The following is a 19,763-nucleotide window of genomic DNA, read 5'->3' as shown; positions in this document are numbered from 1 at the left end:
TGATTATATTGCACATAAAAACCGTGCATCTAATCCTATCCTGTGTGATACTGACTGCTGAGCCGTGCATCTAATACTATTCTGTGTGATAATGTGTGCTGAGCTGCGCATCTAATCTTATCCTCATTGATACTGCCTGCTGAGCCATGTGTCTAAAAGGGGCTTTACACATAGCGATATCGCTAGCAATATCGCTAAAGCGTCACCGATTTTGTGGTACTTACCTCCGACCGGCTCCCCTGCTGGCTATCGCTGATCGCGCGAGATCGGCCTGGTCCATTTCTCGTCGTCGGCTTCCTGCTGGCACCGATGAGCGAGCAATGGACGCAGGTGGAAGACGGACACCCTCGCCACGTTTGAAAGGTAAGTACGACAGCCGACCGTTGCTGCATCGCTCGTGAGATCTGCCTGTATGGCAGCTCACTAGTGACCATTTAGCGATGCACCAGCGATCCTGACTGGGTCATATCGTGGTCGGGATCGCTGGTGCATCGCTAAATGTAAAGGGGCCTTAATCCTCTCCTGTGTGATAATGACTGCTGAGCTGTGTATCTAATTCTATCCTTTCTGATACTTACTGCTGAGCCGTGTATCTAATCCTATCCTGTGTGATATTGGGTTCCCCCTGCAGTCTGTGTCAGAGGGTGGTCTGTGTTGGCACGGTAATAAATTGTGTTATTTCCAGCTTTACAGAAGGACGATAACACCATAGAAATGATAAGAATAATAGGCCTCAGTTACCACAACTGTCTACAAAGAAAACTGTTGCTGATAGCAACCAATCACAGCTCATTTTTCATCTTTTAAACAGCTCTGGGACAGTGTGGCAAATTTTGAGTGGCGACTTTTGTGTTTCGACTTTAATGTGGCGAAGTTGGTGTTTGTGTGGTGAAATGTGTGCTGAGGGTGGTATATGTGTTGAAGCACGTGGTAGTGTGTGGCGCATTTTGTGTGTGTGTTCATATCCCCGTGTGTGGTGAGTATCCCATGTCAGGGCCCCAACTTTGCAACTGTACAGTATATACTGTTTGGCGCCATCGCTCTCATTCTTTAAGTCCCCCTTGTTCACATCTGGCAGCTGTCAATTTTCCTCCAACACTTTTCCTTTCACTTTTTCCCCATTATGTAGATAGGGGCAAAATTGTTTGGTGAATTGGAACGCGCGGGGTTAAAATTTCGCCTCACAACATAGCCTATGACGCTCTCGGGATCCAGACGTGTGACTGTGCAAAATTTTGTGGCTGGAGCTACGACAGTGCAGATGCCAATACATACACTTTTTCCCCATTATGTAGATAGGGGCAAAATTGTTTGGTGAATTGGAACGCCCAGGGTTAAAATTTTGCCTCACAACATAGCCTATGACGCTCTCGGGGTCCACACGTGTGACTGTGCCAAATTTTGTGGCTGTAGCTGTGACGGTGCGGATGCCAATCCCGGACATACATACATACATACACACCCACATTGAGCTTTATATATTAGATTGACAAAGGCCGGATGTGGCCGAAATGTTTTATTTTGGACTGCATTAAAAAACACCAAAAGCATCTCTCTAAGTTGAGTGCCTAATTTTTCATTACATCACATTTGAAGTCACTTTGAGGGGTCTATATGAGACACAATACCCAAAAAGTGACACTCTTCTAAAAACTGCACCCCTCAAGGTGCTCAAAACCACATTCAAGAAGTTTATTAACCCTTCAATTGCTTCACAGGAATTTTTGGAATGTTTTAAAAAAATGAACATTTAACTTTTTCACAAAAAATTTAATTCAGATAAAAAATTTTTTATTCTATCAAGGGTAACAGGAGAAATTGGAATACAAAAGTTATTGTGCAATTTGTCCTGAGTACGCCGATACATGATATTTGGGGGGGAACCACTGTTTCGGTGCATGGCAGAGCTCGGAAGGGAAGGAGCGCCGTTTGACTTTTCAATGCAAAATTGGCTGGAATTGCGATCGGACGCCATGTCGCACTTGGATAGCCCCTGATATGCTTAAACAGTGGAAACCCCCCACAAGTGACACCACTTAGGAAACTAGACCCATAACAATCTTATCTAGATGTGTGGTGAGCACTTTGAACCCCAAGTGCTTTACAGAAGTTTATAATGTAGAGCCGTAAAAATAATATTCTTTTACAAATGTGTTCTTTTAGTCCACAATTTTTTATTTTCCCAAGGGTAACAGGAGAAATTGGACCTCAAAAGTTGTTGTCCAATTTGTCCTGAGTATGTTAATACCCCATATATGTGGGTAAACCACTGTTTGGGCGCATGGCCAACTCAGAAGGGAAGGAGTGCCATTTTACTTTTTCAACACAAAATTGGCTGGAATTAAGATCGGATATCATGTTGCGCTTGGAGAGCCCCTGATGTGCCTAAACTGTGGAAATCCCCCACAAGTGACCCCATTTTGGAAACTAGACCCTCAAAGAGCTTATCTAGATGTGTGGTGAGAACTTTGAACCCCTAGGTGTTTCACTAAAGTTTATAACGCCCAGGTGTGAAAATAAAAAATCATATTTTTTCCACAAATGTGATCTTTTCGTCCCCAATTTTTTATTTTCCCAAGGGTAACAGGAGAAATTGGACCTCAAAAGTTGTTGTCCAATTTGTCCTGAGTACGTTAATATCCCATATGTGGGGGGAACCACTGTTTGGGCGCACGGCAGACCTCGGAAGGAAAGGAGCGCTGTTTGACTTTTTCAAACCAAAATTGGCTGGAATTGAAATCGGACGCCATGTCATATTTGGAGAGCCCCTGATGTGCCTAAACAGTGGAAACCCCCAATTTTAACTACAACCCTAACCCCAATACAACCCTAACCCTTATCCCAACCCTAATCCAAACTCTAACCCTAACTTTAGCCCCAACTCTCACTTTAGCCCAACTCACTTTAACCCAACTCTAACCCTAATGGGAAAATGCAAATACATTTTTTTAATTTTATTATTTTTCCCTAACTAAGGGGTTGATAAACAGGGTTTGATTTACTATTTTTTTATTTTGATCACTGTGATAGACACTATCACATTGATCAAAATGAAGCAATAGGAAAAAAATCTCCTATTGTTGCCAGGTGCCGGCTGGCAGATCTCGACGGGCGCACTACGCATGCGCCCGCTATTTTATCTCAGAAGAAAAAGCCGGCAGCCTGGGGGACTTCAGGGGGGCCGGCAGGGACAACGGAGGTATCAGGGGAGTTGATCGGGTGACATGGGGACCCTATTTCTCTCTCCTCTGATGTGCGATCACATCAGAGGAGAGAGAAATTAAATGGAAAACCGACCCAAATCATGTTCTATGGGGTCTCGGTTGCCGGGGGGTGCTATAACCTTAAACCTAAGCGCTGTGGTTTAAGTACCCTTAATTGCCACCGTTAAAAGGCATATCGGTGGTTATTAAGGAGATTAAATGTAACTCTCATCATTCTCCTCTGCTTGCGCCGATTTCCGGCAGAGCAGGGGAGAATGATGAGAGCTATGTTCAGCACCCGGCAACGGGTAACAGCGCGTGCTGCAATGTTTCTTCCCTGGTGCCCATCCGTGTGGTACTGATGTGGCACACATATGCCACATGTGTGCCGCAAGTATTACACACACAGACACTGACATCTCTGGTACCAGAAATATCAGGACGTGTGAAAGAGGCGTTATAGCGGGTTTTTATGTTTGGCAGCTGTCACACGCTAAAAGACACTTTTTATTGCAAAAAATAGTTTTTGCATCACCACATTTTGACAGCTATAATTTTTCCATATTTTGTGAGTCATGTGAGATCTTGTTTTTTGCGAGACTAGCTGACGTTTTTATTGGTATAATTTTCGGGCACATGACATTTTTTGATCACTTTCTATTCCGATTTTTGGGGGTTAGAATGAGCAAAAACCAGCAATTCATAAATTTCTTCTGGGGGGGGTGTATACACTGTTCCGCGTGTGGTAAAATTGATAAGGCAAATTTATTATTTGGGTCATTACGATTACAACAATACCACATTTATATCTTTTCAGATGTTTTGGCGCTTTTATATAATAAAAACTATTTTATAGAAAAAATAATTACAGACGTGGTGATACCAAATATGTGTACTTTTATTGTTTAGATTTTTTTATTCAAATATTTAGTGATAAAATAAATATTGAATTTATTATTTTTTATGTTTATTATTTTTATAAATTTTTTTTTAGTTCATTCTAATTTTTACACTTAGTCCCACTATGGGACACTCACTTTTTGCAGTCTGATCGCTTCTATAGCATGCAGATGAAGCAGCATCTGCATGCAACAGAGGCTATCCGTGCACACTGACCTGAGAGACTTCCTGACATGCACTGGGCATGACAGGAAGTTTCTCAGCTCTGGTAACCTGGATGTCCTCATGACGACATCGAGTTACCATAGCAGCGATCGGGACCACGCTTCACACGGCGGGGTCTCTGATCCAAAGGCGGGGGGGCTGTCAGCCCTCTGCCTGCTCCCGGAATGCTGCGATTGTGTTCGATCGCAGTATTCTGGGGGTTAAAGTGCCGGGAGCTGTCTGTGACCGCTCCTGGCGCTTAGTTGTGAGAATCAGCTGACACCCGGCAGCGATCGGCCATGCACCCACCACGTGAGCGGTCGATCATTATCATTTACTATTCCGTTCATGGTCAGACAGACCCAGGGGACATGGACGGAATTCTACGTCTAATGTCAGAGGGGGGTTAAAATCCGCAATGTTGGCCTACTGAAATGTATGTTCAGTAAATGTACCAAATACTTGGTCTGGGCTCCTTTTGCATCAATTACTGCATCAATGCGGTGTGGTATGGAGGCGATCAGTCTGCGTCACTGCTGAGGTGCTATGGAAACCCAGGTTGCTGTGATAGCAGCCTTCAGCCTGTCTGCATTGTTGGGTCCGGTGTCTAACATCTACCTCTTGACAATATGACATAGATTATCTATGGGGTTAAGGTCAGGCGAGTTTGCTGGCCAATCAAGCACAGTGATACTGTTTTTAAACCAAGTATTGGTACTTTTGGCAGTGTGGACAGGTGCCAAGTCCTGCTGGAGAATGAAATTTCCATTTCCAAAAAGCTTGTCAGCAGAAGCATGAAGTGCTCTAAAATTTCCTGGTAGATGGCTGCACTGACTTTGGCTTTGATAAAACACAGTGGGTCCTACACCAGCAAATGACATGGCTCCCCAAACTATCACTGACTGTGAAAACTTCACACTAGACCTCAAGCAGCTTGGATTGTGTGCCTCTCCACTTTTCCTCCAGATTCTGGGACCTGAGATGCAAAATTTACTTTCATCTGAAAACAATACCTTGGACCACTGAGCAACAGTCCAGCTCTTTTTCTCCTTTTCCCAAGTAAGACTCTTCTGGCGTTGTTTATGGGTCATGAGTGGCTTGACACAAGGAATATGACACTTGTAGCCCATGTCCTGGATACATGTGTGTGTCGTGGCTTTTGAAGCACTGACTCCAGCAGCAGTCCACTCCTTGTGAATCTCCCTCAAATTTTTTAATGGCCTTTTCTTAACAATCCTTTCAAGGCTGTGGTTATCCCTGTTGCTTGTGCACCTTTTTCTACCACACTTTTTCCTTCAACTCAACTCTCCATTAATATGCTTGGAGATAGCACTCTGTGAACAGCCAGCTTCTTTAGCAACGTACTTTATCTTCCCTGTTGAGGGCAGAGCAGAGTACTGCAGTGCGCAGGCGCCGGGAAAGGTCAGAGAGGTCTGGCGCCTGCGCACTGCAGTACTTTACACTGCCCTCAAAAGGGAAGATAAAGTATGCCTGCACAGGAGCCGCGGCAGAAGTAAGAAGGAGGACGTTATCGCTAGAAAATGGAAGTCGCCGGACCGCGACACTCATCGGACCGGACCCCCGGGTGAGTATAATCTAACTCGTTTTTCTTATCTTTCAGGTTACATCGGGGGCTTATCTACAGCATTACACAATGCTGTAGATAAGCCTCTGATGGCGGTGGCCGCATCTCATATACGAAAAATGAGGTGACAGATTCCCTTTAATGCATTGAGGCGATGGGCCAGTCTGAACAAATGCGTTTTTAGGGCACACTTAAAACTGTGGGGATTGGGGATTAATCGTATTAACCTGGGTAGTGCATTCCAAAGAATTGGAAAAGTTCCCACAATCAGCATTTCTGAGTTTTTAACGTTGCAGAATTTCTTAACTACCTCCGTACCTTAGTTTACTTCGATTTTTTACTTGCATTTTTGATCCTGAGTTTTTTGTCTTTGTTTGGTGTGTCAACCTTCAACCCCATCCTGACATGTGCCATACATAGGCTGCTTTGTGGGAGCTAGATTTCCGCCACGGTGATCGGATGCGGGTGGGCACTGATCGTGGGTGTTTAACCCCTCTGATGTCACTGTCAATAATGGCAGCGATATTGAGGAGATCACACACAGGGAGGGGGCTCCCTGAGTGCTCACATCAGAACAACGTGATGCGATCACGTTGTTCTGATGGTCTCCATGGAGACCACCGGCCCCAAGATGGCCGCGCGGTCCTTCAGGGTCCTGCAGGGAAGGTGGCTTGTGAGCGCCTACTGAGAGCAGGTGCCAACATGCCACCGTCTCTGCCAGTCAGATGCTGATGTGATACTCTGCAATGCTTCTGCACTGCAGAGTATCAGATCAGCGATCCGATACTATAGAGTGATGTCCCATCATGGGACAATGTAAAAAAGTAAAAAAAAATATTAAAAAGTGTAACGATAGTATTAAAAAATCCCCAAATAAATAAGAAAAAAAGAAACACATACTGTATAAACAAATATTTTCCAATAAATTCATCTATTTACATAAAAAAAAATAAACAGAAAAGGTAGACGTTTGGTATTGCCGCGTCCGTAAGGACCCACTATAAAACTGTCCCACTAGTTAACCCCTTCAGTGAATACGTTAAAATTAAAGAAATACCGTTGAACAAAAAGTGCAATAAAATGTAATCAAAAAGGCGAATGGAAATAAAAATGGTACTGCTGAAAATGTCATCTTGTCCCGCAAAAAACAAACCGCCACCATACAGCTCTATCAGCAGAAAAATAAAAAAGTGATAGCTCTCAGAATAAAGCAAAACAAAAATAATTATTTTTTCTATAAAATAGTTTTTATTGTGTAAAAGCAACAAAACATAAAAAAAGGTTATCGCTGTAATCGTACTCATCCAAAGAATAAAGCTGCCTTATCAATTTTTCCACACGACATAAGTTCAATTCCTGAACTGCTGGTTCTTGTTCATTCTGTGGCGCCCCTGAGGGTTCAGTCACCACAGAGGTACTGCACCTCCTCCTGAGGTGTGGTACCCCACTATCCAGGTAAGGTGGAGACGCCTGACCACACTCCAACACCTGCATCGAGCACAGACACTTTTAGAATAGCGGAGGACCCTGTAAGTCAGCTGCTTTGGTTCACGAAGGGTGCTGGGGAATCGGGTGGAGCTTAGACTGCGCCAGAGAGCGGGAGAAGGTTAGGAAGGAGTCAGTTGGTGAGAGAAGATCCCGAGAGAGGGATGGAGCGGAAGCAAGTGCCGCAGCAGACTGTTGTGAGTCGGAGCTGTTGGCACGGGAAAGAGCAAGAGAAAGCCTAATTCTTCAGAAGGGAGATAGATTAGTTAGTACGGAACGTGGGGAGAAGAGAACTGAGGACAAGGGTGAGAGCAGAGCCCTTCCTTAAGTTAGAGCGCATGGTTCGGCGTCCGGTATCCAAAGTTGTATGGATGCTGATGGTCCTGCAGCAGAAACCGGAGGAATAGAAATTGTCACCACTTTATTCCCACCTAAGACTCGGGGGCACAATAGCGACGTGTGTGAGCCGGGACTTGATAGTAGGAAGTCCCCGAAGCGGGCTATAGCTGTCTGCCGTACGATTGGAATTCCAAGTAACATTTGGAAGGAGGAACTTGAGTTTAATTCACAACTACAAGTACTTCAGTTTAGGCGCTAGTGAGGAGACGTTCAGGAAAGGCATATGTTGGAGGAGTGCTGGAAAGGTGTACTCTATCTTGCCTGGGAGTTGGCTGAGCCCCTGACCTGGAGGACATGGCACCGAAGCGCGCATATGTGTGCACCAGACTGTGAGTAAAGCCTTGGAACTACATCCCACTGTGTCCTTTGCTTTCTTTCTGCACCATGTTCCCCGCACTGCTGCATCTTTCGCTCTACACTACCTCACCATCTACCAACTCTCTTCATCTGCCCTGGGACTACAGCTCTACCTGTGGAGAGCTTCAACATTATAGCTGTACCCCAACATCTGTCCCAGAGAAGCAACCCTGCAGCGCTGATCAAACTGACCAGGAACCACAGGTGGCGGCACGAATCATCTCAATAACTTCATCCCTATCACTCTATCCCTTTTACATTGACTGCCTGAGGCCACGGACCGGGTCCCTGCCACTGTGACATCTCCCATTGAAATCAACGGGCCCGGCACTGAGTACCCCACGGCCTCTGGGGGCGAGTCAATTTTGCCTCCCAAAAATCAGAATAGAATAGAAAGCGATCAAAAAATATCATGTGCCCGAAAATGGTAACAATAAAAACGTCAACTAGTACTGCAAAAAACAAGCCCTCACATGACTGTCAGCCGAAATATGGAAAAATTATAGCTCTCAAAATATGGTGATGCCAATAAAAGGCGTCTTTTAGTGTGTGACAGCAGCCAAACATAAAAACCTGATATAAATCTGGTATCACTGTAATCACACCGATCTGAAGAATAAAGTTGCCTACCGCACAAGGAATAGCGTAGAAAAAAAAAATTCTTCATCTGCTATTGATTTGTTAATTCTGCATCCCAAAGATCGCAGCAAGGCCTGATGCACATTTATTCCGCGCTCTGCGCTGAGTGCTTACACCGGGGTTTCCATGTAAATCTCTGAAATCTGTGATTCAGACAAAACCCCTGGTGGAAGATTCCCTATAATGAGGCAGATGGAGGCACTGTGGACGCCATAGGGCCTGCAATCCGGCAGTGTCCATCGCTTTAGGATTGCATAAAAGTGCCGTCAGACACAGTTTTGTGCACTTCTGAAGAAGGACAACCCTGAACAGAGTCCAGATGGAGTCCACAGTAACTCTGATGCCTCATTAGAGTGAATGGATCCCTCGGGGGCTTCATCTGAATCATGTCACTCGGAGATTTAGATGGAAATCCCTGATGTAAGTGCTCAGCATAATGCGCCGGATAAATGTGATCAAAAATGTTATGTAAAATGTCCCCAATAAAAGCTTCAACTCAATCCACAAAAAAAGCAAGTCCCCACTCAGGTCCGTCATTTCTTAACATAAATATAGAGGGATTCCACAGTACTGGAAGTAAAAAGGCTCTGGAAAAGCGAAATAGCTCCTCACCCTTCAAAAGAAATTCAGCAATTTCTGTGCTCTCAAATACAAATGTCCCCTCCCTTCTGAGCCCCACAGTGTACTAAACCACATATAGCGCCACATGTTTGGCTTTTCTGTAGTGATGAAAGTCCGCTCAATTTACAGGTGCATGTCTCCAGAAGCACGGGCTGGGCATAACTTACTGGTGACTGCAAAGTACTGGTCACTGCAGGGTACTGGTCACTACAATGGCAATTTGCAAATTTCAGTCAGCAACATACACTACTGCTTGTTTTAGGAAAACACCCATGCAGTCAAAATCATCACTACACCTGTAGATAAATTCCCAAAGGGTTATAATTTCCAAAATGGGGTCAATTGAGGGGGGATTCTGCTTTTCTAGCACTTGGGGTCTCTGTATATGGAGTCTGCAAATTATACTAGGAAAATCTGTGCTCCAGGAGGCAAATAGAGCTCAGTCCCCCCTGAGTCTCTCCGTATGGCTAAGCAGTACTGTACATCCACATCTGGGGTATTTCTACATTCATCCGAAATTGTGGGACAAATTTTGGTGCCATTTTTACCCATTTCCCAATATGAAAATGAAAACTTGTGGCTAACACACAATCTTACTGGTAAAAATGTAAATTATTTTTTCTTCACTGGCCAATGGTATAAAAGTCTGTGACACACCTGTGGTGTCAGTGTAGGGGAAGTGGACTGACATACGGACCTGTCTGCAGTGGGAAGGTAAAGGTATAGTGTGCTTTAGGTGGATTTTTGCATTTATAGATGGGAGACAGCTGGAGAAGGGAAAGATGGGTGTGTAGTACTACAGTTTGGCTACAAGATGGGAGTAGAGAGAGTTGTGAGAAATGGACTTAACATCAGCTTATGGCTACGAAACCGCACAGTCATGGGGGGCGGGGTTACAAGAACTCTAGGGGGATAAAAGGAGGCTGGAGAGTTCAAGAAGCGGTCAGTCCAGGGAGAGGAGCTCAGGAGAGAAGACTGAAGGGAGAGACAGAAGAAGCTCCAGGAAGGAATGACAACAGAGACAGTCAGGGGGTGGCCCTGACAGGAGTAGCCGCAGACGGAGAGAGCCTGGGGGTACCACAAGATGGACGGACTCGGGCAGGCGAAGCGCTGTAGTGGTAGGCCTAGGGCAGCTGCAGAGAAAAAGCCGCGAGGGTCGTCATATGGAAGTAAGAAGGAAGCGAAGGTACCCAGGCCTGTGTGCGGAGAGTGTCTAGCTGCTGCTGTATGCTGCTGCGGGTCGTCAAGAGGACGGCCAATAAAGAAGACCTGTTGGACGCACTTCAGTCTTGTCTCAGTCTGCTCGCAGCGGTAAGAGGACCACCCCCCAGTCAGCTCACGTACCTACATCAGTATAATCACTGTACCCCTAGACGAATTCATTGAGAGGTTTAGTTTGTAAAATGAGGTCACTTATAGGGAATTTTGCTGTGTTCGCACCTCAGGGGCTCTGTCAGTGTAACATGGCACCACATCTGAGGCTCTCGAAACGCAACATGTCGTCCGCTAATTATTCCAGCAAATTTTGAAATTCAAACAATCAAATGGTGCGCCTTCCCTTCCAAACCCAACTGTGCGCCCAAACAGTTGTTTTCCTCCACATATTGGGTATCTCTGTACTCAAGAGAAATTCCACAACAAATTCTATAAAGCAATTTCTCCTGTTACCCTTATAAAAATCCAAAATTTGGAGCTAAAAAAAATTTAGCTGGGAAAAATGTGATTTTTTTATTTTCACAGTTCTATGTTATAAACTTCTGTGAAGCATCTGTGGGTTCAAGGTGCTCAATACACATCTAGGTAAGTTCCGTAAGGGATTTAGTTTCCAAAATGGTGTCACTTGTAGGGAGTTTCCACTATTTAGTCACATCAGAGGCTCTCCAAACATGACATGGCGTCCGCTAATTATGCCAGAAAATTTTACATTCAAAAAGTCAAATGGCTCTCCTTCCCGTTCGAGCCCTGCCGTGTGCCCAAACAGTGGTTTCCCCCACATATGGGGTATCTGCATGCTCAGGAGAAATTGAGCAACAAATTGTATGGTCTATTTTTTCCTATTACCCTTGCGAAAGTAAATATATATATCTAAAGGAAAATTTTTGTGAAAGAAAAGTAAATGTTGATTTTTAACTTCCACATTCCAAAAATTCCTATGAAGCACATGAAGGGTTAAAAGACTTCTTGAATGTGTTTTAAGTACCTTGATGGGTGCAGTTTTTAGAATGGTGTCAATTTTGGGTATTTTCTGTTATACAGGCCCCTCAAAGTCACTTCAAATATGAGGTGGTCCCTAAAAAGAATGGTTTTGCAAATTTTGTTGTAAAAATGAGAAATCGCTGGTTAATTTTTAACCTTTACAACTTCTTAACAAAAAAAATTATGCTTCAAAAATTGTGCTGATGTAAAGTAGACATGTGGGAAATGTTATTTATTAACTATTTTGTGTGACATATCTCTGATTTAAGGGCATTAAAAATTCAAAAATTAAAAATTGCTAAATTTTCAAACTTTTTGCCAAATTTCAGTTTTTTTCACAAATAAACGCAAGTCTTAGCAAATAAAGTGTAACACTATCATGAAGTACAATATGTCACGAGAATGGATTACATACGTTTTTGGTGCGTTTCCGCCATGTAAACGCAACAAAAATGCCTATGTGTCTTTTACCTGCGGATTTTCCGCATCTAATGCATGTCTACAGGAAATTCCGCACAGAAGACTCAGTGTACCTGCAAGAAAAATTGACAAGCAACGTAAAAAAAGAAGCACAGTGGATATGAGGTTTCTATAAATCCCATCCGCTCTGCTTGCACTGTAAAATGTTGCATTTTGGATGCAGCGAAAATACGCTGCGTCCAGAACACTGTTAACACTGATCGTAGGGACAGAGAGTGCTAGGAGACCGCCTCTTCCGGCATGTAAGATACAGTCTCCTGTCAAAGATGCAACGTTACATTACCTTTTTAAACATTAGGCTGCGGAAATGATGTGCGGGTATATATTTTTCTAGAATGCTCTCATGAAGAACTCCGTTAGTAGCATTTTCCAAAAGGACTGATTTATGAATGAGCTTTTCCCGATTTAATTCCATTTCTACTGATAACTAAATAAATAAAACAGAGATGTCATCAACCAAAAGAAACAAAAGATCTATCAAAGTTTAAAGAGGATTCATAAGGTTTAGAAATACCTTATAATGTCTTACAAATATTTCTGGTAATATTTATTCATCTGTCTGCAGCATAGTCCTTAGCTGAGATAGAACAGTCTTGTAAGGTATATAATATAGGACCAAAGGTCATGCCCAAAACTAAGATAGAATCATATAGATAAAATGGTGCAAATATAGACTATAACAATAAAGTACAACAAAATGTAAAATTTTATTTAAAGAAAATGAAGAAAATTTTTTAAATCAGCTGAACCAAATATCGGAGCACGTCACAAAAAGGGTTTACTCAAATAATCAATTTTAGAGTGCTAATAGTATCTCCAAATAAATTGTGCTGGGATAGGGAATGAATAATCCCAATCAATCAAACCAGTTTACATAATCAGACAAAGATTTAGATAAATCAACAAGTTGGTGGCAAAAGGACGATATGACAAAAACACTGATGGCAAATCATATATGATAAGTGTGTGAAACACAAAATATATGGTGTTAACAGAACACAAATGAAGAGTAAAGTGCAAATGCAATACAGTCACTGAATACTATTAACCTACCAAGCATGCATGCTAAAATAAACGCTGGCTGATACAAAGTTATTCTAAGTAAAGTGCATGTGCAGCAGAAGTAAATGGAGATAAGGAATTCATTTTGCCCACAGTGTGAGTGTGCAGCCGGGGCCTTAGCGCAAAACCTGTTCGGAAGAGCCCTTTGCATGGAGTCAGTGTTGCCAGATAACTTATTGATGAAGATACTCTTTTTTTTAGATAAGATGGATGACTCAAATATAAAACTTTTAATCTTAAAGTGAATCATTCTTATATACTGAAAGCTCAGAGAGACATCAAATGTTTGTTTTTCAGTAATTTCAGTATAAAAATAGATTCCCCATCTCTGTTTTGCTTTTCTTTGTTCCCCTTGGTGCACCTATTGTTCCAAGTAGCAGAAAGCTGGCTCTGGACACTATTAACATCCTTCCCCCTCTGGCAACAGATAATATTGTTGTCAGTTCTTATTTTTCCCTGCAGCAAAGTAATGTAGGACTTAGAGTAGTGATGCTATATTCTGTGTGACGTCCATAGGAAAGAGCTTATTTACCAATAATAAGTTATGGCCAATAAAAACTAAATAAAATAATTGCGCCTAAGTGGGGACATAATGGGTTCATGTCAGATGTCAGGATGAAGAGCTATAGGCCACATGCACACATTCAGTATTTGGTGAGTTTTTTTACCCCAGTATCTGTAAGCCAAAACCAGGAGTGGGTGATAAATCCAGAAGTGGTGATGGATTTCTATTACACTTTTCCTCTGTCCGTTCTACTCCTTGTTTTGGCTTACAAATACTGGGGTAAAAAACTCACCAAATACTCAATGTGTGCATGTGGCCATACAGTCCTAACACACTGAGAACAAGGAATCTTCTCAGCTACACAGCCATACACTGCAGAAATCTAAAGGGGTGTTCAGTCACACAATAGACATTTTATCACCTATTGCCAGGAAAGATGATAAATGTGGATTGTGTGGAAGCCACTAGGATCCCCACTGATAATGAAAAATGTGGTCACAAGCACTCTACTCCTCCTTACTGCATAAACCATATTTACCAACATTGTAATAGACACAATTAGGACATTACAGATAACTTATTAATATAATTATTATTTCATCTATGACTTTTTTTTATTAAATAAGAGTGGGCAGCTTCATATTGGCGTTTTTTTGTAAAAGTCAGCAGAACACTCCCTAACACGCTAACAAAAGTCATGTCAGAACTTCTGAATACAGAGCGGGAACCTAGAATCCTTCACAGCAACAGTGACAGATCGAGATTTACTCTTTGCAGTAAATTAGCGCTGCTGCCTACTTTACTAAACTGTTACCGAACGGTAGCATCTCTAATGTCACCATTCAGTAACACCTTAGTAAGTACACATCAGCACTGACTTAGTGCAAGGACAGAGATCCCCCAATGTCAATGTGAGAGAGACAGCGAAGGGTTGTGGAGACCCACTCTGCATTCCAGGATTCTAAAACCTGAAAGTTTGGGCCTGAGTTTTGCTAGAGTGTTAGGGAGTGTTCTGCTGACTTTTGACAATATATTATATTTAGGAAAGACACTAATCTGGGTCTGTCCATTCCTAAATAAAACATTGACGTTGATAAGTACTTTTAAAGCCCTTCGCCTCCCAAATCTTTGGAGCTTAGATATGCACCCGAGCAGAATTCTTATGTTTCAATTATGCAATGTGGAGGAAAATGGGCTTTCTAGTTAAAAATAATAATCTTTTTTATATAGCACCAATATATTCTGCAGCGCTTTACAATTCAACAGTTCATACACAAGTCATAAGTAACAAAGTTAAAGATAATACAATAATTAAAGCAAAGATAATGACAACTCTGCTTGTAAGAGCTTACAATCTACAATGAGGTGGGGGGAGACACAAAGTACAGGCGCGTATTTACAATGATGGTCCGACCATCTTGAGGGAATGGTGATGGATAAAGGCTGCATGAGGTTGTCACCAGTCATTATGTGTGGTACTTTTGGGTGCGGTGGAGTTTGATGGAAAATTATGTTCAGAGAAATAGAGAATGAACTATATATGAAAGGACTTCAGTTCAGTTCAAGTGTTTAGTGGGGAATGTAGTAGTGGGATCCTCAACAATCAGCCATTTGTAACCTGTTTAAAGTGCTATGTGTTTTTCTTAAAGGTTACACTAGCTGGGCGATGAAAGAGATACATTATCAGATTCATTTACGAAAATCATTGTGTGGATGAACTACCTCAGCATGTAAGGCTCTCATGTATCCAGGTAGTTTCTGACGACTTCCTTTTTGGCTTCGAATCTTGGAGAGTGAACATTTCTGCATAATCTCACTGCTGCTCCTGGACCCCACTCGAACAATATTGCATTTCAAATACTTGAGAATCCCTTTAAATATAAAAAAATAATACATACAGAGTATCATTTGTTCTGCAATATTATTAAAATGGTATTGTTCTCCAAATTGGGAACATTGATAGCCTAAAACATTTCACTGCTAAAAGCAATAAATACAGGGTGGGCCATTTGTATGGATACACCTGGGTGGGCCATTTATAAAGTTGCATCCAAAATGGCCGACTTCAAAATGGCCACCATGGTCACCACCCAACTTGAAAAGTTTTCCCCCTCCCATATACTAATGTGCCACAAACAGGAAGTTGATATCACCAACCATTCCCATTTATTTAGGTGTATCCATATACATGGTCCACCCAGGTGTATCCATATAAATGGCTCACCCTGTATATATACTTAAAGCTTACCTCCAGTTAAAACGACATTTTGACATATTAGGACACTTACTAATAGAAGAAATATACACTGAACAAAAATATAAACGCAACACTTTTGTTTTTGCTCCCATTTTTAATGAGCTGAACGAATAGGTCTAAGACTTTTCTATGTACACAAAAGGCCTTTGTCTCTCAAATATTGTCCACAAATTTGTCTAAGGCCTCTGTCACACATTCTGGTGATTTCTGTAATGGAAAAAACAGTACTGGTGAGATCCAAGGGCCATCCTTATGTACGGATGAGACATCACGTGGGAGATCCGTGTATCCGTTTGCTGTCCGTGTCTCACGTCCATGTGGCATCCGTGTGCTGTCCTTATCTTCGTGCGGTCAGTGTGACACATATGGAATGAAATGCAAAATAGAAGTTAAACAGTCTTAGGCTACTTTCAGACTTGCGTTATGAGGCGCAGGGCCGCCGCCAAGCTCCGCCCCTGCCGTGCCCCCTCCAGTCAGCTCCTCCTATGGGCGCATGATGCTGCATGCGACCTGTGTCCCCTATATTTAACATTGGGTATGCAGGTCGTGCGCTGGTATGCTTTTGCGGGTGCATGCACCCTTTTGGCGCTGCGCCGACGTGCGCCAAATGCACCGTGTTGCATTTTGGTGCGCTCGGCGCAGGCGCCCGCAAAAGCATACATTAAATATAGGGGACGCAGGTTGCATGCAGTGTCATGCGCCCATAGGAGGAGCTGACCGAAGGGGGCACAGCAGGGGGCGGTGCTTAGCGGCGGCCCTGCGCCTCATAACGCAAGTCTGAAAGTAGCCTTAGGTATTAAAGATGTCCAAAAATAGTGTGCTGTATAGACAGAACTTTTTTAGAAAAAATAAAGACATTTTAAAGTGTGGGCTCCTGCTTAATTTTCAAAACCAGGATAGGGAAAACCAACCGCTGGGGGCTGATATTAAAAATCTGGGAAAGGGGCCATTAGCTCAAAATGTTGCCTAGCTATTAGTAACAGCTCAAAGCTGTTGCTTATCTCTTACTGGTTTGTTTACAGGTGGACCCCCAAAAAAAGACATAGGGTCACCCTATAAATTATAACCAGCAAAGGCTAACAGACAGCTGTGGGCTCATATTAATAGCCAGGGAAAGAGCCATGGATATTGGCCTCCCTCCTAGGCTAATAACACCAGCTCTCAGCAGCCCCAGAAATGCTGCTTCAATAAGATGCGCCAAATCTGGCGCTTACATCACTGGGAAATTTCTCATTTTGCTAGCAGTGACATAATGAAGTTACCGCAGTTCATTGGCAGACTCACACTGAACTGATGGCGGGAACAGCTGCCGGTGACTGACGGCAACCTCTATGACATCACCCCAGGTCACTAAGGGTATGTGCACACGGTGCGGATTCTGCTGCGGATCCGCCGCGTTTCTGCATCGGCGGGTCCGCAGCAGATTTAGGTGCGTTGTACAGTACCATTGTTTTCAGTAGTAAACTGGAAAACGCAGTGCACATGCTGTGGATTTTTCCGCGCGGTTTTGCTGCGGTTTACAATCCGCAGCATGTCAATTCTTTAGTGCAGAAACGCTGCAGTTTCACACCTTATCATTATGAGGTGTAAAACCGCAGGCAAAACCGCAGATAAACTGCAGGACTTTAGTCCTGTGGATTTATCTGCGGTTTTTACTACAAAATCCGCAGAGCCAAAAAACTCCGTGTGCACATAGCCTAAAGCTGCGCTCTGTTTCTCAGCATCTCCTGGATTTCAGGCTGAATGGTAGCATCATGCCATGCCACTGTTCAGCTTGAAATCCAGATGAAGCAGAGATGGATTACAGTGTGGGACAAATGGATTATCGTCGGACAGATGAAGAATATGTTTTTTTTTATTCTAACAGTAATACATGGGAAAATGAGAGTGGGCTGTGTTTATTTAAATTAAAGGACTTTATTTTTCCAGTGTCTTTTTTCAATATGACTATGGGGTTAGTAATGGGAGCATATTATAGACATCACTCCATTACTAACCCCTGGGCTTGATGTCAGCTGACAATACAAAGCTGACATCAACCCCAATCCTATTACCACACTTGACACGGCCACAGGACAAGTGGGAAGAATGAGGCTATATGCCATTTCTGAGGTCACTGATTTCTGATGTTGTAGCCTGGAAGTGGGAGGGGGGAACTATCCCTGGCCCCTTCCCAGGCTAATCATATCAACCCGCAGCGGTCTGTTTAACCTTTGCTGATTAGAATTTAGAGCGGGACCCCACATCATTTTTTTTTTTCTGGCGTCTCCTGTAATCAAACCAGTAAAAGCTAAGCAAACAGCTGTGAGCAGGTATTAATAGCCTGGGAACCTTTTGGAATATTTTCCCCTTTCCCAGATCAGTAACATCAGACCCTAGCCTTGGTCTTCACCTCTGCTGATTATCAAAATTAGGCGGAAGCCCCCATTTGTTTAATTAATTCTATATTTTACACACGAAGTACACAGTGGGTGCTGAATACAAATCCCATCATTGTTACCTGGTTGCGCAGATCTCAGGGAGACCAGGCAACAATGATGAGAGCTGCGTACAGCACGCAGCACCTGGGAAAAGTGCAAATCATACGGCTTTTCTGAGGCACCGGTACGTGTCACAATGATGACACACAGATGTCACCCGTATGTCATCAGTGTGAGGCACTGACATTTCTGCGGGATTTTCACATGGAAACATGATCTGTGTGAAAAACCTGGCATGTGCGTGTACAAGGTGCCACGGGGTGGTAGTCATGGGCGAGTCCACTAGGTCACAGTCAGTGAGCACCCCGGCCCCTTGCATATGAAAAGGCAGATAAAGTCCCTGCCCTGTGGCACAGTCAGTTACCTCTGACACGATTGCTCTCCACACTGGAACTGCGTCCTCTGGATGCACCACACATCACACTTCGGTACCAACAGTGGCAAACTTTTAATAGATGAGATAAAGGAGATAACACTTCCTGCACTTTTCCTATCAGGATACGCAGCATCTTTGACTTCCATCCGGTTCCTGTGAGCACACAGTCCTTTGGTGGGCAGTTACATAGTTCCAGTGCCCGTTCCCACTGCCTGGCAGTCCTTGGCAGTAAGCTGCACTCCTCCAGGGGAATATCCTGCTCCAGTCAGTGGAGCAAGTCCTGCTATGGGCAAGCCTGACTGGGGTCTGCTGCAGAAGAAGGAAATTCCTGCCTTGTAAGCTGGCTGGACCGACCCCATCTATCCCTAACTTAATACAATTGTAATGACACAGGATATACAATGACATGAGAGGTACAAAACATTACACATTACATAGGAAACATGACAAGACAATTTGAAACATTAATACACAGAAGAACAGTGTAAATATGAAAGAACCATTGGGGTGCCGCATGGGCCCAGTGTGTAGGAGAGAGGAGGCAAATGAGGGTCCCCGCCACTTCCTTACACGCGCACCATCATTGAATACAATGGGTGTGCATGTGTCTGTATTTGCAGTCCTTAAAAAACGGACACAAAAAACGGATGTGCGAAGGGGGCCTAAATCTTAGAGCGCACTTCTCCTTTGTTGAAATAATCCATCCACCTCACAGGTGTGGCATATTAAGATGCTGACTGGACTGAATGATTATTGCACAGGTGTGCCCTAGGCTGGCCACAATAAAAGGCCACTCTAAAATTTGCAGTTTCAGGCCGGGGTCAGACTTGCGAGAAACTCGCACAAGTCTTGCACGTCAATACACGGCACTGCCGCCAGAACTCAGATCGGAGCGTTCAGCTGCATATATTTCTATGCAGCTGAAAGCTCCGGTCTGAGTGCCGGCGGCAGTGTTGGGTATTGATGTGCGAGACTCTTGCGAGTTTCTCACAAGTCTGAATCCGGCCTTACAGT

At 43.4% G+C, this 19,763-nt stretch overlaps 1 protein-coding gene and 1 long non-coding RNA gene across 3 annotated transcripts in view; one reads left to right on the top strand and one right to left on the bottom strand.

The window, feature by feature from the left end:
- The window catches only part of LOC141099767 (NFX1-type zinc finger-containing protein 1-like), a 486,056-nt gene that overhangs the window by 293,191 nt on the left and 173,102 nt on the right, over positions 1–19,763 (bottom strand). For both annotated transcript variants that reach the window (XM_073587805.1, XM_073587806.1), the window contains 2 exons: positions 15,359–15,507; positions 12,353–12,496 (listed from right to left, as the gene is read on the bottom strand). In XM_073587805.1, coding sequence (XP_073443906.1) covers positions 12,353–12,496; positions 15,359–15,507 — 293 coding nt within the window. The remainder of the gene's footprint in view (positions 1–12,352; positions 12,497–15,358; positions 15,508–19,763) is intronic.
- LOC141099768 (uncharacterized) overlaps positions 1–19,763 on the top strand; it is a 63,989-nt gene that overhangs the window by 25,534 nt on the left and 18,692 nt on the right. The gene's annotated exons all lie outside the window — the stretch shown is intronic.

Source organism: Dendrobates tinctorius, unplaced genomic scaffold, assembly GCF_039654945.1.
Source record: "Dendrobates tinctorius isolate UK_male_01 unplaced genomic scaffold, ASM3965494v1 ptg000102l, whole genome shotgun sequence".
Lineage (NCBI taxonomy): Eukaryota > Metazoa > Chordata > Amphibia > Anura > Dendrobatidae > Dendrobates > Dendrobates tinctorius.
Note: the sequence above shows the minus strand (reverse complement) of the source record. Positions and strands in the feature narration are given on the sequence as shown.